At 38.2% G+C, this 25,051-nt stretch overlaps 1 protein-coding gene across 1 annotated transcript in view; it reads left to right on the forward strand.

Annotated features, from left to right (window-relative positions):
• The window catches only part of LOC140240228 (solute carrier family 12 member 8-like), a 48,694-nt gene extending 24,028 nt beyond the window's left edge, over positions 1–24,666 (forward strand). The window contains exons 4-11 of the mRNA XM_072320021.1: positions 5,209–5,400; positions 8,087–8,318; positions 8,908–9,197; positions 9,907–10,053; positions 10,815–11,292; positions 12,565–12,653; positions 13,354–13,529; positions 24,495–24,666. Coding sequence (XP_072176122.1) covers positions 5,209–5,400; positions 8,087–8,318; positions 8,908–9,197; positions 9,907–10,053; positions 10,815–11,292; positions 12,565–12,653; positions 13,354–13,529; positions 24,495–24,666 — 1,776 coding nt within the window. The remainder of the gene's footprint in view (positions 1–5,208; positions 5,401–8,086; positions 8,319–8,907; positions 9,198–9,906; positions 10,054–10,814; positions 11,293–12,564; positions 12,654–13,353; positions 13,530–24,494) is intronic.
• Positions 24,667–25,051: the final 385 nt, after the last annotated feature.

Here is a 25,051-nt window from a genome sequence, read left to right on the forward strand (position 1 = left end):
TGCCTATCAACTTTTGGGTGCACATACTCAAGGTCAAAGGTCAAAAGGTCAAGGTCAAATACATAAAATTTCACTATTTCCACCATATCTATTGAATGCCTGAAGATATTTTCTTGAAACTTAGTGTATACATGTATTACCCAATTAAGATTCTCTGGTGAAAGTTTGGGTCATGAGGTCAAAGGTCAAAGGTCAAAAGGTCAGGGTCAAATACATAAAATTTCACTATTTCCACCATATCTATTGAATGCCTGAAGATATTTTCTTGAAACTTAGTGTATACATGTATTACCCAATTAAGATTCTCTGGTGAAAGTTTGGGTCATGAGGTCAAAGGTCAAAGGTCAAAAGGTCAAGTAAAAATATTAAAACTTTTTTTTTTTCCATACCTTGGAAAATTGTTCAAGGTATCTTCATGGAACATAGTATATACATATACTGACTGGAAGTGATTATCTAGAGAATGTAGGGTTCATGGGGTCAAAGGTCAGGGGTCAAAGGTCAAGTGCAACACTTCAAAATTTTACTATTTCCCTCCTATCATGCAATGCCAGCAGGGTTATTTTTTTACACTTGGTGTGTGCATACATGTGTAACCTAATAGAAATTCTCTGGAAAGTTTTTTTTTTCTTCTTTTTTTGCCTCAAAGGTCAAAAGGTCAAAGATCAAGTGAAAGTGCTGAACTAACTTTTTCCTCCATATCTCGGAAGTGGCTCAAGTTATCTTGAAACTTAGTACATATTATGCATGTTCTACCTGAAAGTGATCATCTTATGAATTTTAGGGTCAAGGGCCAGATGAAAATGGTAACAATTTACTATTCAATTCAGAAATTGCACTTTTTCTCCACACCTGTACCTTGAAAATTACTCAATGCCTAAATGTATGAATGGGTCAAAGTCGAGTTAAAGTCTTTAAATCCCTAGATACATGCTCTCCTATTCATCCAATTAAACCTAGGTCAAGGAAGGTGAACATTCAACACATTTGTGACAAACTTGTCATTTCAATATTTTGCCAATTTTGTGAAAATGTAATCACACATTGTCCACATGTACTATCTAGACCTATTGGGAAAATCATGCATTATGGCGGAGGCATACCATTCGCCAAAGCGACATTTCTAGTTTCTTCTGTATTTGGCAAAAATCTAGACACATACATTTATACCTACAACTGTACATATTTGGAAATAATTCATCAAAGAAGAACTAAAACCTCTCAGATTCTAAATTGCAGAATTGGTGACATCAAAAGCACCTTCATTAGGCCATGAAGACGGTTCCGGACTCTTTGCCACTAATTTGACTGTTATCACTCAAGGGTGACATGAATGCTATCATCTCTACTAAATTCAGCCCAGAAGATTGACTCTCCACTCCCCTCCCCTCCCCTCCCCTCCCCTCCCCTCCCCTCCCCTCCCCTCCCCTCCCCTCCCCTCCCCTCCCCTCCCCTCCCCTCCCCTCCCCTCCCCTCCCCTCCCCTCCCCTCCCCTCCCCTCCCCTCCCCCTTCCCTTTCCCCTCTCCCCATCCTCATCTCCCAACACCCCCCCCCCATTAAATTATGAAAAGACACACAATTAAACAGCTGCCAATATCACACTGATATTTGTATCATGGTGACTCACTCAGAAAAACCTTGTGGTCATATAAAAGGGAATGAGGTCAAGAATGGAGACAGGTCAGTGAGTGACCCCTAACCATCTGCTGGCACTTGATAAAACAGGCCGACTGTACAGTTCATACTCATAAAGATACAATGTAAAACTATGCAGATCTTTCAAAGTAAAGGAATTTATGTCAATTGAAATATCACATTTTCCTTTCTTTTTTTTAATCAACCAACTGTTATTCATACTTAAAACGAGAACATTATCATTTTTATTGTAACATCAATTGTATTTTCTTTTTGACCAAGGTAACCATATTTTTCAGGTGTATAATACATGGAGTAATTTATCCCTTTCCTACTTGGGATTATTTTAAAGTCCTTTCCACTTTGCACATCACCCATGAGTATTAAAACAATGCATCATCTTGTTTCATAAATTACCTTGCATTCTGTTTGTTGTGTATACAAGATTAAACATTAAAAATCCTTTCATCATTCGCATCAATTATTCAACAATAATAATACGTCTGGGACATTTCCAACATGTGAAATAACCACCTGGGGCAGTATTTCATTGTTGACAGCCCTGACAAGTTGTCAGTCTCTAATACCATAGTAACAGTCAGCAACCAGAGCTTCACAGGACAATCAAAACCAAGGATTTTCCTGAAATTGTCAGAGACTGACAACTTGTCAGGGCTGATTCAACTTTCATGAAATGGTGCCCAGATATTTGCATGTCTTGTAGTTTGTGCATTGATACATCTTCAGTGTGTGCATTTCTTTTTTCTTTTTTAATGAGGAACCAGCCTTACAGTGATTTTTTAAGTTCAGCAAAGGTACATCCATGTACATTTTCCTATCAGATGTTTTGTTTTATGATAAAGAGAACACATAAAATCACTGCATGCCAGCAAGTCTGTGTAGAGTGTGGGATTGGGGATTTTGTTTCCAAGTGTGTGAAAGGTAAAACCACCTGTTTTTGAGCCTGGATGAATCTACTGCATCAGAAATCATGCCAAGCCACTTGAACCGAGAACGATGAAATAACATACTGGTACCATTGGTACTTTAGTGTAGATTTGCTTGTGCAAGGTTCTGTGTGGGAGTTGCAGTTAGCACACAGAAAGGTGCACACACTGCTGGAAAGAAACTAGAATGACGTACATTGTACAACTACATTATTGTATTGGATGTGCCCTACGTTGTACACCCTCTGGGAATGAATGAAGTACTTGAATACTCTCCACCAAGTAGTTCATGGCCAAAGTATTGGTGAGACAGTAGATTGTATGAGTCAGAGTGGGCATGGGCTGATGGCTGTGAATTTAATCTGACCTCGATTATCTGACCATCTATTATCCGGATTTCTCCACCATACAGATAGTTTAAAATATAGTGAAGACAAAAACAAACAAACAGAAAATTACTTCAAACTCAGCTTAAAGTCAAGGGATAATTTTCCTCAAATAGTGTACTTTCTAAGTGAAAGAAAGAGGGGTGAAAGTTCAGGTGCGAGTTTCTTCACTTCGTCTCCCTCTACAAATTAAATTTGTTAAGATTGCAACTGCTGATCTGTAAATTAACAAACATGTCGGAAAAAAGGAACTAGTGGGACTCGAACTTGTCATCTACTGCTACATCTACGATCTTAACAAATTTAATTTGTAGAGGGAGACAAAGTGAAGAAACTCGCACCTGAATATACTTTCTAATCATGTACACTCACTTACAGTATTTCAAGCAATTGCATTCCACAAAAAAAAAAAAGAAATGCAAAATGACAGATATAACATTTTATGTAATGCCCTTAAAAATGAGTACAGGAACTATTATAATTGTTGTGGAATAAGAATACAAACGATGGTATATCAATTATCACTATTGTTAGTGTTATTTTTTTCCTTTCTATCAAACCATACACGTGCTTATTAAAGTAGAAAACATTGTTTAACATAACCAGACTATTGCAACTGATTGACAAATTGCCCTACATCGACGTAAATAAGCACTAAATTGATCAGTGTTTTAGTAGTAGCCATGACAAAAAATCATGGGCGTACATACTCGAGCAGGATTCGAACCTACGACCTCCTGATCACCGGACAGGCGTCATCTCCACTAGACCACCGAGCTTTCGCCCGAAAGCAAGTGTTGGTTCTAATCCTTATAGCATGCAGCGGGTACTGCTTTGTTATTCAAATTCATGATTTTCTTCCGTCGAGAAGAAAATCATGAATTTGAATAACCAGACTAATTCGATATATGCTCTTTGAAAGCCAAATGCATTGTAGATCATGGATGACTAACATACAATCCATATACAGTTGAACCTCTATTATCCGGCCTCCCTTTATCCGGATCTCTCTATTATCCGGACGCAATTTTTTTGAAATAATTACGGGAAGAAATGGGGATTCCCAACTCCTTGAGAACTCCTACCCAAACACACATGAATTACATATTACTTCCAATATGATTAACATACATTGCATCAAATTTCCTTCCAAATTGCTTACCTTCAGACATTTCAACATCCCGAAACATCCCCAAATGTAACAATGAAAAGGTTGCAGTATACACATTACTACATGTGGTACTACAATGGGCTACATCAGTACATGTGTATGTACATGTATAAAGCATTGAGTCTCCCGTATCCGGCCAAATCCCTTATCCAGATGAGCCCCGGTCCCGACTTGTCCGGATACGAGAGGTTCAACTGTACATGTATGTTGCTAGTATTTTACTATGCATGCATGCAATACAATGTAACAACATTGATTTTGTGTATGAATACTGTAGGTAGATGCCCTCCAAACAGACAGTGTACATTGTATCAATTTGATATGGATGATGGAAAAATGGATTTTGATAATTACCAGATTCATGTGTTATTCTGAAGCACTGTTCAGAGTCTATCATTTACATGGTGTATAGTCGTACACGGCATGAAATTCCTACGAATTGCCAATGGTGTGCCTTTGCGTTTACACTGTATTGTAGACAAAAACTTTCACTACAGGCGCATTATAATCTCACGACTCTAGGCTCCTTGCAAAATTCACGAAAATGATATGAACGCAAAAATTTCTGGTTTACATTATTCTTGACAAAATTAAATTCATGATATCCCTATTTATGGAAGCTTGAAGTACAGCAGTAACAGCATGATTAGTTGAGTGAGGAGAGCCTAGAAATGCCATGACATTTGCTGAAATAAGCTGGCAATGCAAGGATTTTAGTTGGTTTGTTTTAAATGCCGCACAGGAAAGTTCACACCTGTAGTGTGATACTGTGATTTGGTATGTTGTATACTGAATTTAGACTGTGATACGTAATGTTTGTTTCCATGGATACTGCTTTTAAGGCTAAGAGTAGTCCTAGACATTAGGTTTGAATACATTATGATGATACCATCACCCAAGTTGGAGGCTTGTATGGTCCTTTCATTGCATCCATGGCTGGGATTGTGGACTACCTTGTAGGTGGAATGGATGAGATGTTGACAAGGATTATTAAAAGCACTCAACTCTGTCCGGTAGTTATTGTTTCTCATCATGGATCTTTTAACACTTGTCATCATCTGTTGCCAGGGCAACGCCGGAGTGGGCCTCTCGGTTCTCATCATCCTCATGACGGTTACCGTGGCGCTGATCTCCTCCCTGGCGGCCATCGGTGTCTGCGAGCGATGTAAAATGGAGAGTGGGGGCATCTACTTCCTGCTGTCCCACGTACTGGGGGCCCGAATGGGGGCCACTTTGGGCATTCTGTATTCTTTTGGCCAGGTAAGAACAATGATCCTATACTGCTGCACATGCCATAAGCAACAATGCACACTGGCACTGGTCCAATGGTCCCTGACCATTAGAAATCACTGTCGGACCAGTAACTTTTTCAAGAATTTACCAGTAGAATATGGAAAAACTGGGTACCTTCTTGTCTGACAGACAGGTCAGACCAGTAGAAAAAATGGATGTGCAGCCCTGCCATTTATAACACTCTTTTTAGATATTTGTTTTTGGTGTAACACTTTTTGTACAAGCCTGTGAGAGAGATGTATTTAAGTTGCTGACCATGCTCTGTCTCATTTGCATAATTAAGTGCCAACATCACAGTTTTGGGTAAGCATGTGAAAGTAAGTGCGATTTGACTGGAATGAAAAGTCCTTTTTCACTTTAAGCCTTCGTTTTCAGGACATGAGGCATTCACTGTTTCATTTTTCTGTCCAGCGTACATTTACCATTCTCATTCTTTCACCACTTGCCACTGTTATTGCATTTCCGTCCAATGGGATGTAATCCAGCGCAACAATTACAGCTCTGTCTCCTAGCTGCTGGAGTAATTTTCCATGCTGCTCCATGGCTCAGACTTTGCTTCTGTGGGGATTTGTCTCGATATATGTGAACTCAGTTCTTCAAAAGGTCAGGCGTGACTGTGAACATCTTCTGAAATGACAGTATGTGCCTTGTCTTACCCTGCGGGTCTGGGAGATGGAACATCTGAATTGTTTGCAGTTACCCATATCAAATCACCTAGGTCTCATAAAAAATGTACATCTCTATATAGGCGGAGTCTAGCAGCACTCTCTGTTTTGTTTTGTTTTGTTTTGTTGTTGTTGTTTTATCTTCTTCTTCTTTTTCTTTTTATACCTACATATGATGTGTACTGTAATCTTGTCCAAGATACTGATTTCCAGCATGTTACACACATGAAAGCAAAATTGTGAAGGACCAGAGTAGCTGCAGTTCAAGCTTATGCCTATTCAGTTTTGAGCATATGCCCTGTACAAGTAGCTACCAGTGTCAATTCTTTGCTGTTTTCATTTTAGGTGCTTAAAATCTTATCACAGCCAGTTTCAAAGATATCGGTTCTGAGAATTTTCTCTTTCTTTCAATCCTTCTTTGTATGATATCAAAGAAGGAAATTTAGAGAAGAGCTGTATACCTATCATTTGGCAATTTGTTTGGTTTACAAATGTATCTCATTTGCTTTTTGATGATAATGACCAATATCACTCTGTTGTAAAACCACATAAAACAAAATCCTGTGACATCCATGTTCTGTCATATATAATCCATTTTGTTTGGATTTCCTCTATCAGTATAAATTTCATTCTTTGTTTTCTTGTTCTTCTTCTTTTCTTCTGTAATTTTTTTCCCCTATTCCAACAACAGAAAAAAAATCTATCGCTAGGTCATAAAGTGTTTCTGAAGTATACAGTTCATTCAATCAAGAAGAGCACACTTCCATGCACTATTATATAACCCACACTTTACTGTATTGAAATTACAATCTGCAAAATGAGCATGGCATAATACGTCATTCAGTGTGATGATGAAAGATCAGTTTTTGTCTAGATGGTAAACAAGAGAATGTCTAAAGAATTTAAAACAATAAAGGAAATCTTTTGAGTTTTATTTTTTACTTCATTGCAACACTTTCATACAGAGCAAAATTTTGCACATTTTGAATAAAATGTTATTATACCCCCGCCAAACGAAGTTTGAAGGGGGTATATAGGAATCAGCGGACGGTCGGGCTGTCGGTCGGGCGGTCGGTCGGGCGGTCGGGCGGTCGGGCGGGCGGGCGGTCGGTCGGTCGGGCGGTCGGTCCATTGCAAATCTTGCATCGCGAACTACTTCCTCAGTTTTCAACCGATTCCCATAAAACTTGGCACAGATGTGTGCCTTGGGTTGTAGATGTGCAAGACGTATTTTTTGACAGTACCCAAAAGTACGTTGCCATGGTAACGGCATATTATGGGCAAAAATGGGTACAAATCTTGCGTCGCGAACTCCTCCCACAGTTTTTGATCAATTTTTATGAAATTAGGTACAGATGTTCATCTGAATATGTTAATGTGCAAGACACATATTTCCGCAGTGGCAAAAAGTGCGTTGCCATGGTAACGGCATGTTATTGGTAAAATATAGGGCAAAATGCTTCATGGCAAAACTGCTTCATCAGTGTTCTTCCAATTCTCATGGAATTCATATTGAATGTTTGTCTTAGGATATAGGTCAGCATGACACATTTCTTGACAGTGACAAAAAGTATGTTGCCATGGTAACAGCTCACATATTATGAGCCAAAATGATGGAAAATTTTGTGCTGCAAACTACTTCCTCAGTTTTTGCCCAATTTCCATGAAACTTGGTACAGATGTGTGCCTTTGGTTGTAGATGTGCAAGACGCATTTTTCGACAGTACCCGAAAGTACGTTGCCATGGTAACGGCATATTAATGGCAGAAGATCAAGGAAAGATCTTGCGGATTTAACTACTTCCTCAGTTTTTTGACCAAAGCTTATGAAATGTTGTTTTGACCAAAGCTTATGAAATGTTGTTTTGCGGGGGTATAACCAGTCGCTGTAGCGACATTTCTAGTTTGTTTGTTAAAACTCATGGAAAATGAGAATATTTGTAGTGTTCATGCAGTTAACCCATCTGTTCTTATGGTTGCTCCCCTCAGACCGTGGCATGTGCTCTGTACTGCACCGGCTTTGGCGAGTCGGTGGCCGAGATGTTTCACTGGACCAACCCCTGGGCAGTGAGAGGTGTGGGCATAGCGGTCATCCTCCTTCTCTTGGCCATCAATATCGCTGGGGTCAAGTGGGTCATTAAGATGCAGCTCCTCCTCCTGGCCGTATTGGGTGTGGCCACGCTGGACTTCCTGGTGGGAACTGTGGCCCACACAGATAAAGGTTGGTGGTCTTGTAGGAGGGACATTCCCTGGTTCCTTTCAGATAGCTTAACCCGTTGAGGACAGACTGATTTTACTATAACACGCATTTCTCATACACCTGCCCAAGTATTCTCGGGACTCGTCTTCAATGAGTTAAAAAACCCAGTACCAGAAGGGTGGCCCGATTTAATCTATCTTTATTCTCTGCCCACCGGGGTACATTCAAAAACTACAACTAGCAGAGGCTTGCTAGGAAGAAATTGCCCATCTGTGAATACCTATGCTCATTGGTAAAGTTCGGCTCCAGCTGAGGTTCTTTGGCCGTGTGTGTACTTAACATACCTCAAAGATATACAATTGTACAGTGTACCTTTGTCGACAGTGATAAAGCTGTTTACAATTTGTTACGGGATTCCCAAATATATCTGAGACAGGCCAGCCTTACATTTACCTTACATTACATTTTAGCTATCCATAGAATATATTTCTAGCTCATGAGAAGTGTAGAGTGAGGAAGTTAGGAATAACCCAGTAATATGCAAGAAGGATAAAGTTGGCACAGAGTTCCTGAGTAACTTCCTTTCAATTCTCTTCACTCCACACCACAGACGACGGCTTCATGGGCTACAACCGGACGGTCTTCAAGAATAACTCGGCCGCTGACTACCTGCCTGGGGAAAACTTCTTCACCGTCTTTGGTGTCTTCTTCCCCACGGCCACTGGGGTGATGGCAGGCATCAACATGAGCGGCGACCTGCGGGACGCGCGCAAGAGCATTCCGGAGGGGACGTTGTCCGCCCTGGGAGTGACCACGGTCCTCTACCTTCTCTTTGCCATCTTGCTGGGGGCGACTTGTGACAGGTGGTACCTGCAGAACGACTACATGATAGCCGAGACGGTGAGTGCACCCATCCAATATGGGACACAGAAAGTGTCCAACCTGCAATGGGTGATGCTTTGTTCATAAGGGAGTTTGTTTACACTAGTGCAGATCTCTATATTGAATTGGGAAGCTGTAGGTCTGTGTCTATCCATATAATTATGAAATCTAAGGTGAAGCATTTGTGGCACAATTTGCTGCCAAAAGTCATTTAAGAGAGACATCTTATTTGTTATCTTAAAACCAGGTTAATGAGGCAACTTTAACAACTTTCATAAAGTTTCTTTCCCATTCAGTTACAAAAAAAGAAGTCTCTTCAACAGTATGTGTGTGTGAGTTTTTTTTATTTGTTTTGTTTAAATGTACCTCTAATATGGATACAGTATCTTTTCTTAATGATACATTTGTGTTAATTTATATTACGATTGAATTCTTAAAATTTGAATTTCAATCAAACCCAATGGAACTATTAGAATGCAAGTATGCATATTTTCAAAGTTCACACAAACCTGTAGTGTTATCATACAGTGTCTGTCAGCTCATCACTTGTAAATAATGAAAGAGTTAAAGTTATGACTGTAACATTAAAACTTGAAATCTTACCAATAGTGATAGCTTGAACAAAATTCTTAATGTCATGCATGGAATTTCAGCCAAGCAGAAAGCAGTATTACCCTAGTCACAGATCCAGATCCTACGTTTGACCTTTGACCTTCTCTTTTTCCAGGTTTCCCTGACAGGCTTCTTGTGGCTCCTCGGTCTTTACATCTCATCCCTGTCATCCTGTTTAGGGGGTCTCTACGGCGCCCCCAGGATCCTACAGTGTATAGCCAATGAGAATGTTATTCCTATCATAAGATTTCTAGGCCATGGGGTTAGTCTCTTTCCAGTATTTTTCATTTTTTATGTGTGGTTTTTTTTTTTTTGTGTGTGTGTATGTGTTATTAGCACTCAACCTGTGTCCAAAGTTATGCTATTGACACATTTCATTTTTCGTTTCATTTAGATTTTCATTTTCATTCTCAACGAAAAAGTATAAATGTACAAAACATATCATGCTTTAAAAAAGAATCAATGTTCTTATTCTAAATCAAAATGTAAAGTGTGATCACACAAAAGGTAATCACACATATGAATAAAGATAATAAGTCATATTGATTTCTAAAATGTAAGCATATTTTTTCATTCACACCAAGTGTAAAATTAAGAATAGATTTTTTTTCTTCTTGACAATGTCCTGTATTTTAGGAGAGTTTGAAATCAGTATCTCGTTTACACCACAAACAAACTGGTAAGTCTTGAAATGATAACGTTTCATCACATCATGTGAGCAAATGTACTTCTTCAACAAGTATATAAATGTTGCATGTAGAAAATGTAGTTGCTCGAATCTAGATATGATCTGCAGTGAGCTGTTGAAGTTGATGTTAAAGACATACAAGGGCTTTCCAAGCTGTCCTGTATGGTTGGTCTTGTTGATAGCAAGGGTAAAAAAAGAAATCATAACCTTAGCCTTTTGAAGACTAGTCCTTGGACAGGTGTCCATGGGAAATGTGTCCATGGGAAATGTATGTTACAGCAAAATCAAATCATTCTTCATGGTTTGAGATGTTCTTGTGACGGTTGTCCCCACAGAAGGGACCCAACAAGGAGCCGGTCATCGCTCAACTCCTCGTCTGCTTCATCGCCATCCTCTTCATCTTCATCGGCCAGGTCAACTACCTCGGCCCCATCGTCACCATGCCCTTCCTGCTCTCGTACGCCGGCATTGACTACGCCTACTTCTCCCTGGCCATGAGCTTCGACCGGGTGGGCGGCGACCCTAGCCGCAAGGAGAAGGACAGCCTCCTCTCCCATGTCATCGACAAGAACCGCGAGGACGGCGGCATGTCTTACGGCGCCCTCGTCAATGAGCCGGATGAGCGGCGCGACTCCCTGGACGAGTTCAAGAAGGACATCGAGAAGGCCGAGAAGGCGTTTGGCGTGTCGCCCGCCGCCAGGAAAGAGGGCGACAACGAGAAGAACGCATCACTGGAGAATGGTGGGAACCAGTACGGAGGAGTGGTAGGCGTCAGCGACAAGGAGTCACTTATTAGCAACCAAGACGAGAAGGGTGAGTCACTATAAACGTGTATGCAAGGTTTACAAAAGATGACTGGTAATGGGTTTCATAATTGGCAAAGATTGTCTAAACATTGCATTCTTAAAGCTTGTGTCTGTGACTGTGATAATGCTTTTGATGGTCTCAAAAATATTTAATCTTTGAATTTGAATAGTTTTATTGAAGAAATCTGGAATTATAGTTTATGTCTGGTAAAAAGATCTCCTGTACTCAGTGTAACAGTGTTTTCTCAATCTTTAGTACACTAAATCTGTATCTCAGTAGACTTCTTTCTATCTAGCTTACAGTCACAGTGTATCATCTCTGCTGACTAAATAATTTTGAACAAAACTCTGGTAAAATTGTGACAGAAAGATCATTCCTTGATTCCATGACTTCCCAAATTGATGTACATTGAATTAGATCTGTTTACATTTTTGCATTTATGTAATGTTCTTATGAGGCCACACCTTCCATTTCATGATATTTGGGTAGACTTCTCTGTGATGTGTTGCATATGAAACAGAAGTGGGTATGGTATCTTAAATTCGTTCAAGTCACTGTAATAGTGAATATTTCAAAGTTTCAAAGTTTTCTTGAACACATCACACTTATCAACAACCAGTCGATATGTGGGGGCGCTGTGGCATAGTGGATAAAACTCCTGACTCCCGATCGGAGGACCTGAGTTTGAATCCCACCCAGTGCTTACGTCCTTGGACAAGATGTTTTTACCCACTATGTCCCTCTCAACCCAGGTGCATAAATGGGTACCTGGCAACGCTAGGGTAATAATAATGGCAGGGCCCTCTGGTAGAGCAGTGGCAACACTGAAGACATTGTGGGGTCGCACTTAACTTTTTTTTTTAACTAGCCAGGCGGACTACTTAGAATCAATTTTGACACTGAATCAATATTTTGGCTAGCCAGATGGACTAGTAACTTCAGCATTTTTCGATTTTTAGCTAGTCCGACGTGATTTTGGGTGGCCAATGGCCAGCGGACCATCGCCAATTCTATAAGGGGTCGCACTTAACTTTTTTTTTTTAACTAGCCAGGCGGACTACTTAGAATCAATTTTGACACTGAAGCAAAATTTTGGCTAGCCAGATGGACTAGTAACTTAAGAATTTTACGATTTTTATCTAGCCCGAAGTGATTTCGGGTGGCCAATGGCCAGCGGACCATCGCCAATTTCAAACCTGAAGAGGCTACCCTGGATAAATAAGACATTATTATCATATCGACAACCGGTCACAATTATGGTTTCATTCTGATTTGCAGAGATGAAAGGACCATTCAGTCACGAGATAACTCGAATGCCCCCGTCATGGTACTCAAGATTCTGTAACAGATGGGTCTCCCTCATAGGGGTAAGTTGCGCAGGTTACATATCACATTTTCCAACATCAACATTAGTATTGTGTACATGTATATGCCATGTAATTTGTAAGTATACTATTTCACAAATTAGGACTTGTAAAGACAATTTCTAAAATGATGAAATTTACGTGAAGACCCAGAGTGATGGAACAAAAGTTCAATCATTATCCTTTTTCTGGAAAAAAATGTAGTGATTTCCCATGTTGAGTTATGATATATTTATGATATATCGGTTATCTTCTTTTATCATGGATAAAAACAAAAGAATGTATTAAAAAGGAATGGGACCTGCAAAATGACCATGTTGTGTCAGGTACACATATCTGGCTATACCATAAAACACAATATTTTCGCGGCATGAAATTTTCGTGAATTGGAGCCGACGGCCTTTTTTTGCGGCATGAAACTTTCGCGAGTTGCCTCTAACATTCAATGTGTATTGTGTAGCCAAGAACTTCAATGTGCATTTTAATTTCATGAATCTTGGCTCTTGCAAAATTTGGGAAATTAAATGCGAACATTCCTCATTTTACCTTACTATTTTATACTACCTCGTAATATCCAGGCTCCACTGGATTTTAATTTTGCTGAGTTATAAACCAAATTGAAATTCTTGTTTGTGTGGTCATATAAGGAAATGTTGAATGATTTTCTTTTCTCTTCCTCTGTCTGCTGTCATTCTCCCTTCAGGCCGTGGTTTCTGTTGCAATCATGTTTGCCATCCAGTGGGGCTACGCTCTTGCCAACGTCTGTGTCTATCTCATCGTCTACATCTACATCGGGCAGGCCAACCCGGGCGTCAAACCGGGCATCGCAGACTTCCAGTTCTTTCGGTGGATAAAATCGCTCTGCCAGAGGCTCTTCAGGTACGAAGGCGCTCCAGTGACATGTCACTCAGATCATTATCATTTTTTCTTTGCCCTTATGTTTAATTCATGATCATCTATCTCTTTGCAAATTGCATGCATGTGCAAATCATATCTGGGGGACCACTGTAAAACAAGTGTGTCTAGTTGGAGAGATTAACATTTACACTTTTTCAACCTTTTCTCTTGTTCATGCATGCAAAACAAACAAAGTATTTATATATCAGGGGACTTCTCTATACTACTGATGTGTGTAGCTGGAAAGATATACACAGTGGCGGATTCAGGGGGGGGGGGGCGCACCGGGTGCATGCACCCCCCCCCCCCCTTTTTGTTTTCGATAGAACAAAAGAAATAAATGGAAAAAAGTGAGGGAAGGGGTACGTGCGCCCCCTTTTAATTTTGTAAAGGCACCCTCTCTTTATGGAATTCCTGGATCCGCCCCTGATACATCTGCACTTGTTCAAGCTTTTCACATATTAAAGCATGCAAAACAATGAAGCAAATTTATATCAGCAAAATGTCATGGATATGCAGTGTGAGATGTTGTGAGGTGAGAGTGACAAAAACAACAACAAAGCACTGTTGCTGGCAAGACCCACTCTCCAGAGGATGATGAAAACAAAACACTAAAAGTAATGATATTAACTCTATTTATGCCATGGCATATCAAACCTTCCTGTGTGTCACATTATTCTGAGATAGCAGCGTATTCACGAGCACTTTTGGAAAACATTCTGTTTTTCAAACCATGTATACGTTTTTGTACAGCAAATTTTATGCCAGACATGCCATGAGCATGAGTTTTTGGGCAGTGGGTTTGAAATGAACTTGAATGGGGTATTTGTATTGCTAGCAAGTGTTGTGTTATTTGAGCATCGTGAGGTTGTTGGGAATCAGCTTACGAGGCAGTGAAAGGTTATGATGTCGCACTTTGTCATATTTTGTTACACTATGAATGTAGCAACTAATTGACAGATTGCCCTACATCGACGTAAGTAAGCACTGAATTGATAAACACTAATCAATTCAGTGCTTATTTACGTCGATGTAGGGCAGTTTGTCAATCAGTTGCAAGGAAAACATCTCAACAGAAGAATTCCTGAATTTGAATTACTATAAATGTAGTATACATTGTAATATCAGCGCCCAGGTTAAAGAGATAGAAAAGAGTTATAAATTGAGGTCTGTAGTAACAATGCATGATGTGGGGGGGGGGGGGTGAGAAGGAGAGAGAAGTACTTGGAGCTGATATTGTATGGAAATAGAGAGAATGGAATGTTTGATGTGAAATGGCAAATGTTAAAGTGAAAACATAGTTCTGGTAAGGGCTTGAGAACCCATCTTGCACCATTTCATATTTGCTTGCAATATATCGAAGGAGGCTACCAAGAAACTTTATACATGGCTGACGCGATTTGCTTGGATGATGAGTTGTTTCAGAGTATTTTGAGATCAAAAGTAAAAGTCAGTATACTGACTTTTATCCCAGAATCACAGAGACAACGCGGCCCTATTTCAGGCAATTTGTACGCAGTTCGTGATCGCCATATTCTATACCAAAGACGCTTAACTGAATATAGATAGGCGCATGTTCTTTTTGATGCGCATGTGGTATCAACACGGCCCATCACTGTGACCAGCCAGACACAGTTGAACACGAAGCGTTCCCATAGTATAACACTGTACAATCAAGAAACACAACTCGGCCCCGCCATCAAAGTGAGGTCGAGTTGTCGTAGAGTTAGCCTGACCCCAATCGGGTATGTTCTGAGATGCAAACATTTTTGGTTAATATTTCGCATTTTCGTCGTTACCCAATGAATATCTTGTTATTACAGCGTTATTCCACAGATTTCTCAGGCATACTTGTACATTTGGGAACAAACTTTGACAATTTTTGCAGCGTACCAGAACTATGTTTTGGCTTTAAAATGCTTCATAGAAATTGTTTTGTGTCATGGTAGCATCCTATACAAGGCTGAGGTTTATTGCCTTTTAACATTGCATGTGGTTCATTTACATGTATGCATGCGCTAATGGTGATGGTGATGGTGATGGTGATGGTGAATTTCATGTATCCTCTTTTCGAAATAAATGTCACAGGTAGCAAATCATTAATTTTTCATCATTGATTTTGTATGCAAGACAAGTGTACTAATGCATCACAGTTCTGATACCTCTTGAGGAAAAATGACTTGACACATAAAACAGAACTAAGCCTTGACTTATTGCTTCAGTCAAACCTCAGATGAATGTGGGAACACTAATATTGGAGCAAAAGAGGCAACTATTTAACTTTAATAGCTACACTGTATAGGGACTTCATGAATTACTCTTTCTAATTAAGAGTGACGAAAACATGATCACAGAAGAACTTCTCCATCAGTGTATTAGCTACCATTGCCTTCCGTCATTGCAAATGTTGTATGATGATAACTCAATACCCTCTGGATATTACTATATACAATAACCTACACAGATCATGACATCCGCCTTGAGTACAGCACTAGTATAGCGTTGAGCAAGAGCTTGCTAAAATTTGAACCATGCTGCGATTTCAATGCTTGCGGAGCGCGCTACTTTGGTGATGGGTTTCCTCGCTGAGGTCCTGAGGCTTTCAAACTCTTTCGTTGCCAGTTTCGGTATTTCTGACAAGTACCCAGATGTAAGTACATTAACTTCTTGACTTTTATTTTCCATTTGCCTATAAAATTTCTTCTTTTTTGGATTTTCCCGTTGCATAGGACTGTAGCCGCCATGTAGTTCTAGTTTAGTTTTTCAACTTCTATAAAGCTGTTCATGCAATATCTTCCTTGCAACACCAGTCTTTATTTCATGACCACCTGTTACTCCAGCTACCATAATTATTTTTCTGAATTGGAAGGGTTTGTGTAGATTCTTCATTTCTTTTTATTTTATTTCATTTGTAAAAGAATAGATAAATTTATTTTCAGTAACCTCTCACGATATAGGATTTGTAGCTACAAGAGTGTTGTGCCAAAGAGAAATTCTGAAAGACTTGTCTAACAAACAAGTTTTATACTGAACATTCTCTAAGCTTGAATAAATTTAAGTAGAGAGAGGTTCATAAAGATAGAGACATTGGTTTCTACATTATATGCATAGACATTGAGGGAGTTAAAGGTGTATAAATTCTATATCAAACTAAGAGAAATGTGTTTCTCAATTCACATAATATACTCAATTGTGTTATTTGTAGATGACTCACTAACATTCAAATGTATTAGTTTTGGTTCTGAGCTTCATTTTTTATTTCCATTTTTAAAAGTAATTTAGTCGATTTGATATTATAAGGACTGTATACGTATGATCAATCCAGTCATTAGATAACATGTTGCTGTTTGCATCCGGACTGGAAGACTTCCGTGGGATATTTGCAGCAATTCTATGTTGATATTTCTAGTCAAGATGTACCAATTATAGTAAGCAATTCAGCATATTATGCCAAGAATCAACAAAAAAAAAACAAAAACAAATATATATATATATATATATTATAATGTTGATTTTGTTCCAAGGTGTTACCCCTTGGTTTGAGTGCCTATTGGCACAGAAAACCTCATGTAGCATTGTACACACTGTCCAGACAGACAAGCACCCTTTTTGAAGTCACAACCACCAGTGTCTTTACCAATGTCTTCTCTACAGGGCCACGCCACCTCCAGCGCAGATGGTCCTAACTCCAATCGTAGACAATTTGGGAATGAGAGAGACGAGCATCAACCAGGACAATGAGGATTTTGCCGACCGCCACCGCTTCCACCACTCATCCGTCGTCAACGGCAACAGCTTTGTGGAGGACCAACCTTTGTCTGCCATTCACGCCCCAGACAGCGAGTCGGAAGAGGAAATATTCACAGGGGGCGACGTTAAACGTTCAGAAAGGAATAATCAGAAAGAGAAGGGACTTGTCAACGGGGAAATTGAGCCTTTACTTCAAGACAGAGGTGTGACACAAGTCCCAGATATTTGACGATTGTGTCTGTGTCACAACGGCCACTTTTACCTCACATGACCTTTTCCTCCTTTTTAGCATTTTATTATGATTTATGGTGAGAATTCTGTTGGAACAAAGAAGAAGGAACGCAGTGCAGATGTGTTTAATTGACATTTTATTCAGAGATATGATTGATCTTTGTTTTCAAGATTGCTGTAACATTTGGCAACAGCAATGTTGTATGCTGCATTGTATGTGTTTTAAAGGTTTAATGTATGATTGGTGATGTCATCATGAAGAAGGCTGCATTTCTAAGATTTCTGAACTTAAGATTAAAGAGAAGCTACTTATATATAATTTTTCTATTATCAAAGGTGTATAGATTTTTCTTTTGTGCAATACGTATATAGTAGTTGTGACCTCCCTGGTAAAACTATTCCAGCAAGAGGATAAAAGTCTCATGACAATTGGACATAAAATGAGAAAGTTATGGAACCTTAAAAGGAAAATGTACTTCCCAGATGGACTCCAGACTCATCTTCCGCCATTTGGAATTTGCATGCAATATATCAAAACGGTCTACCAAGAAACCTGTCCAGTTGATGCGATTTTGCCCGGATAATCAGTTATTTTGGAGTATTTTGAGATCAAAAGTTTTAAATAGTTTTGATCGTAGTACATGGCTTTTAGGTAAAATTGAATAATCTAGTGGCCTCCCCATTCAGTAGTGGTCAGGTAGAACGTTACGTGATAATTAATCATGCCCTAGCAGTAGTATTTGCTAACAACCAAAGGTTATTCACCCCTTTGCAGAAGATAGATGGAAACTGCCAAAGCCTGATTTGTAATTGATTATAAGACATGTTGCAACCATGATTTGAACATGTTTGAGCGGTTTGAACATGGTCTGGAATTGTACTTCAAAAGTAAATGTTTGAGATTCTAAATTGAGGCAGTGATTTTCACAAGAAAGCTGCATGTAGTAAAAAAAAAAAAAAAAAAAAAAGTTTGCACTGTGAGGGATTGTTTTAGCATGCTGTCATAGAAAAATACCAATTTCTGATGCTCACCACTTTACTGACACCAAAATGTAAATGTTTGAACTTTCTACAAATGAATCTGACATGTTCAGACGTTGTACTACTGAATCTGCAACTTATGAATCTGTGGTATGTGAGCAAATCCAAAAATGCAGCTGCTAAAACATTGCACTTATTGTGATGACTTGGAACATACCACAAGATAGTATTCATTCAATTTATGCTGCTGATGCTTCATGATAAAGTAATTTTTCACCCTCGGTCACATCAAAATGAAATTCACCAATATCCAGTGGTAACAGTGAAACAATATAATTCAGCTAGACACTGTCATTATGCCTCCGCCACGAAGTGGTGCCGGAGGCATTATGTTTTCGGGTTGTCCGTCCGTCCGTACGTACGTCCGTACGTCCGTACGTCCGTACGTCTGTACGTCCGTACGTCCGTACGTCTGTACGTCCGTACGTCCGTACGTCCGTCCGCTTTCGTTTACGCGATAACTTGAGTAATATTTACTGGAATTTTACCAAACTTGGTCCAAGTATGAAGTATGATGGGGCAACGATTTGATAAGATTTTGGGTGAAATCGACTAAAGGTCAAAGGTCAAGGTCAAATCATGAAATTGTATCCGTTTACGCGATAACTCAAGACTGTATGGAGCAAATTTCACCAAATTTTTTTGGAGGATGATGTATGATGGGACAATTACTTGATAAGTTTTTCAGTGAAATCGGACAGAGGTCAAAGGTCAAAGATCAAGGTCAAATCCTAAAATTTATCTGTTTATGTGATAACTCAAAACTGGATGAAGCAGCTTTCACCAAACTTGGTCCAAGGATGATGTATGATGGGACAATTAGTTGAGTAGATTCTAGTGACATTGACAAGAGGTCAAAGGTCAAAAGGTCAAGGTCAAATGCTAAAAATGTTGCTATTTCCCCCATATCTATGCAATGCCCGCAGTTATTTTCTTGAAACTTAGTGTAGACATGTACTACTGCGTAAGGATTCTCCAGAGAGAGTTTCATGTCATAAGGTCAAAGGTCAAAAGGTCAAAGGTTAGGTGAAAATGTTGCAATATCACTTTTCTCGCAAATGGTTCAATGTATCTTCATGGAACATGGTACATATGCATGTACTGACTGGCAGGGATTATCTAGGGAATTTAGGGGTCATGGGTCAATAGTCAGGGGTTCAAAGGTCAAGGTCAACTCCTCAAAATGTTACTACTGTATTTCCCTCATACTAGTATATGCAATGATTGCATTATTAGTTTTAAAAGTGTTTATGTACATGTATTACTTGATGGAGATTCTCTTGGAAATTTCCAGCCAGAAGGTCAAAGGTCGAAGGTTAAGGGTCAAAGGTCAGGTTTAAATGAAAAAAAAATATTTTGTACTGTAATTACACTCTTTCTTCATACCTTGAAAATTATACTCAATGCATAAATTTATAATAAGGTCGGTCAGAAGTCAAGTAAAAATTTTCAATTCCCCAAATATGTGTACCTGCACTCTTTAATAGACAATTATAGCAAACCCAGTTCGTGGAAAGTGAACATTCAAGATATTTCTGACAAACCTGTTATTTCGATATTTTGCCAGTTATGTGAAACTGTCATCACACATTGTCAAGACATTGTACTATACACCTATTGGGAGAATCATGCATTATGGCGGAGGCATCAGTCGCCGTAGCGACATTTCTAGTTTGATATTGCAGTTGGGCATGTTCATTTTTTCTACCTTTTCTGTCTTTAAAGGCAAATTATATAATATTTATGTTTTGCACATTACTTACAAAGATCAAATCCTGGATCTAAAGTACTGCATGTATGTGTGGATTAGCTGTGATTATGGTATGTGTGTAACAAATCTGCTGTTGGAAACGCTTGATATCCATGCAGACATTATCACCATAAATCTATGCTTGATTCTGTAAGTATTCCTTTTTTGCTAAGTAAGATAATGAAACTAATTCTACATTTAAAGTTTGTTTTCATGCACTTCACAGATGTCATCTCATATTGCATTTACACTAAAATTTCCAGAAAATCACAGAAAATAAATTGATTGTGGTATCTTTGAAATTCTCCAAACCCTACACTCTCCAATCATATTACATATTTATGTCACTGTTTACCATTGGATGCAGTAATTAAAAAATGTTCAATTTTTCACATTGGATGCATATGTATAGTTCAGTTGTATCACAAAACATCCTACCATATAAATATTTTAAAATAAAGCCCCAAATATAAGGAGATACCACTAAATTTCTCAATAAACCATAACTGTAAGCATCTTATTCTAGAAACAATTTCAATGAAACTATTATTCACATTTTCTATATTCAACAATACTTAACATTGATTATACTGATTAACATTTTTACATTGGTTGTTTCTATCCCTAACTTTAATACAGTTTAGAACTATTTTGAAGCACTAAAGCTTTTTTTTTTCATCTGCAAATGGTAAGTAGTGGCTTTAAACTTGTTTTACTTCACTTCGAGTAACTGGCCACACAACAAGAAAGAAAACCTATGACCATACAGTCATAGGCTTGAGAAGTTAAGTTTTGTCCAGAAATCGTCAATGCCATGTTTAATGACTTCTCTGAAGACATCTCAATATAAACACACAGTGTACATTTTTTGTTGTTATTTTCTGCTAGTAATTACGGATCTAAAATGAGAATGTTCTGTCAAGATGTTACATAGCTTTCTGTTGTAAACTGCAGTACCAATTTTATCAATATTTATAACTTAGTAGAGGAACTTTTTACATAACTAAGTCCTTGTGTTAGTCAATGAAGATAAATTTTGCATATATTTTATATGGCGTAATGTCATGTTAATCGTAAATGCATATGTAACTCAATGCAAGCAAAATACAAAATTAATTTGCATTTTGTTAATTTTGCAAATTTGTGAAAAAGTATCACCCTACCCTGGGAAATATTTTCATGTTTATGTAATATCATCTTTACTTAAAAACACTGAGGTCACACAAAGGAATTTCACAAAATTTCACAACAGAATTATCTATGCTGGGACACTTGCTACGGTGGGAGTACATACAACTGTACGTACAGTGGTAGATGATTGCCATGAGAGATTGCATAATTTCCATGTAATTGTCAAAATTCCTGTGTATGCAACTCACATAAATGTATTCACTTTCTATGTGGTAAATTTTAAATTTATGATTGTCTCCAACACAAGTGGATCAATCTGGTTTCATAGCAAATGGCTTATAAGTGTCTATGTCTTGGAATACTTTGCAGATGCTTCGCATTCATACTTAAAAAATAAACAATGTCTCACTGAAATTAAAAGTCACCATGATAGCTGAAATACCATGTACATGGTACATTGTATAGTTTAGAGATTTTGACTGCCAAAGAACCAATGTACCATACATATTTATAATGCACTTGCTATTACAGGATTAAGGCAACATTTCTAATGTGCAAATTATATTCTGTACCATAGATAAAAATATTTCTATTATTTTGTTAGTAGGAAGGAGCACTTTCTACCTGCTACAGCTAGTTACAAATCTCGTTTACTTCTTGTGCAATGGATGTAGCTTACACATGTGTAATAAAGATTTATATCGATTACTTTGCCTTGTTGTCTTCACTCGTGTGCATTTTTCTAATTACTACTTAAACTTAAACTTTCAGATTCATTCATACATTGCTGAGAGGCACACATCATACTAAAGGACAAGTTCTCCTTCATATACATAGTAGAGTGGATTGAGATAATGCAGCAATATAACTAGAACACATCGGTGAAAGTTGAGGAAAATTGGATAATCCTTTCAGAAGTTCTGATTTTTAAAAGTTTCTGTGCAGTCACCGCTGGATGAGACGACTGACTACTAAAGTTGATGATGTCACATGCGTAAAACGATATAATGAAAATGTAGAGAGAATTCCCCCAAATTTGATTATTTGAAAAAAGTACACTTCCATTCAACTTGTGACTGATCATGTTAAGTGTATTATTATTCACCCTGCCTTTTGAAAGAGGCAAGTCATGGGCTGTTTTATTTTGCAAGAAAATTGAAAATCTGGTGAATTTTCTTTATACTTTCTTTATATCGTACACATAGACATCACAGGTTGTAGTAGTCTTCACATCCAGCGATCACAGAAATGAGACTTTAAAAAGTCATAAGTTTTGAACGGTTTGTCCAATTTTACTCAAACTTTCACTATAAATCTGTTCTACTAATATTGCTGCATTCTCTTAATCCAAATGTTAATGAAGGTGAACTTGTCCTTTAAACAGTTTTTTTTTTTTTTTTGGTTATATCAGGTTTCTCTCTAAATCAGGGTACAAAATCAAACATGTATCAAGGGTTGGAACCTGCAGAATCATCTTGTTCCAAGATTGTTTTGTTTTTAGCAAATCCAACTTCCTTATAAAGGATTTTACTCTATAAATCATCAAATTTGATGCCATAATAGTACACAGCTTGAAATATAATGGAATGTCACAAATCTACATTATTATTATGAATACACATTTCCTTCACTTGCTCTTGATGTAGGATGCATCAAAAAGTTAGACAATAGAATAAAACTGCAAACAACTTTTACACAAAAATCAGAGACACTTGGAAGATTTCTTTGTTTATGTGAACATTAAGAAGAAAATACAATGTCACAATCTCCATTTCTTTAACCCGAACTAGGCGGGGGGGGGGGGGGGGGGGCCCTCCGAGGCCCCCCCCCCCTCGACGTTCCGCGCAATGTATCGCTAACGCGAAAAGCTATCGCCGCGACGTTTCATGACTTTTTTCTTTCGAGTCTCCCACATCTTTTGACACCAAATTTGCGATGCCCGGGCGCGCGGTTCCGAAGTTGTGCATAAATATGTACGTGCATGTCAGACCAAAAATTGCTCAAAAACGTGAATTCGTGTACAATTTCAATGCAAACTGTGTTTACAGGCAAATTTCATAAAAGCATGATTATTTGGGGGTTTCATTGATTAAAATCAATTAATAACATATTTTCTTGTTCGGAACAATGTCGCAGACAAGTTTCATCGAAAAAACAATGAAAAACATAAAGTCGAAAAAACAAAGAAATTCAAAAAACAATAAAATACTTAAGAAAGTTTTTCTAATGGCGCAATTTTTTTCTCTTATATTTGCTCAGGACACTAATAAGAATATTTACACAAAAAATGTGCCCATTTTGAGCTTTATGTAGTGATTTATACCAAATTGTCTGATGTCATCCATCATTATGCGTAAATTAGCATAATGTACGATAAATGAAAATTTTTTTAAAAATTTAATTTCATGGTACTTTAGATTACGTCACAGGCAATGTGTGTGCCAATTTTTATCGCTATCGCGCGGTCGACGGCCGAGATCTGGAGGGGGGGCCTGGGAGGCCCCCCCCGGCTCTATGATCTACCTAAATAGCCCGGCCTAGTTAGGGTTAAAAAAGAATGCATGCTCCTTCACATATTTAGTACTAAGATATGTCAAGACAACAATTTTTCGCAGCTTGTCAAGTTTAATATGCAGATGCTCAGTGGATCTCCATTTCCTTTGAATTTGCATCCATTGCTATCCATACAGCCAAAAAGACTTGTCCTTGTACTGTGAATGTCTTTCAAAGTTACAAAGTTTTACAATCATTCTGATACTGTCTTTATTATTTGCTCATTTATAAAACATGAGGAAATAAGTGTGATTATTTGTTTGTATTCTATGTTTGCTTGTATTTTATGATAAATTGCCATATAAATGAATGAATAAATAAATAGATTAATTGATTAATGATAATGAAGAATAAAGAAGAATGATGATAAAATATTAAGTGGAACATGACTGGTCAGAAAATATGAATTTTTTCACCAAACACTTCCCTTCTGATGTACTTGTTTCATTCCCATCTGCACTGGTTCTTTGTTTTTGTTTCTTCCTTCACAGGCGCACACCGCCCTCAACGGAGCACATGGTTGTCCCGTCTCAGAACTTTGCCCCCAAGATCACAACAGAACAACTGACAGAGGATAACCAAGATTTTGCTTCTAGAGGGCGCTATCATCAATCGATGACCAATCAGACAAATTTTGAAGATTATGAATATGTAAACAATTGAGGAGAACAGGGCTGCTTGCTTTCCTCATACCATAAAATAATTATAGAGCACATGTTTTGAACTTGTGGATAGTGAGCTTTGATATCTTTATTAGACATATATATATGAATTTCATAGTCTCAGTCTTGAAAAGTGTATCAGAAGAAACTGTGTCACAAACACTGCAGCAGTACCTCACTCAATTCCAAATACAAGCACTCTCTTACATAATAATGTATCTATGTATGGAATGTGTGTGTGTGCAATTGTAAAACATTCCCATGGATGATCTCATAAATGATCACACTTATCAATCTTCTTTAAGATACATCCACATATTGATTTGAATGATATTGCTGAAAACATGATAGCTACATTTGTACCTGTCCTAGTTGTACGTAAAATA

Source organism: Diadema setosum, chromosome 16 (genome assembly GCF_964275005.1).
Source record: "Diadema setosum chromosome 16, eeDiaSeto1, whole genome shotgun sequence".
In the NCBI taxonomy this organism is placed as follows: Eukaryota; Metazoa; Echinodermata; class Echinoidea; order Diadematoida; family Diadematidae; genus Diadema; species Diadema setosum.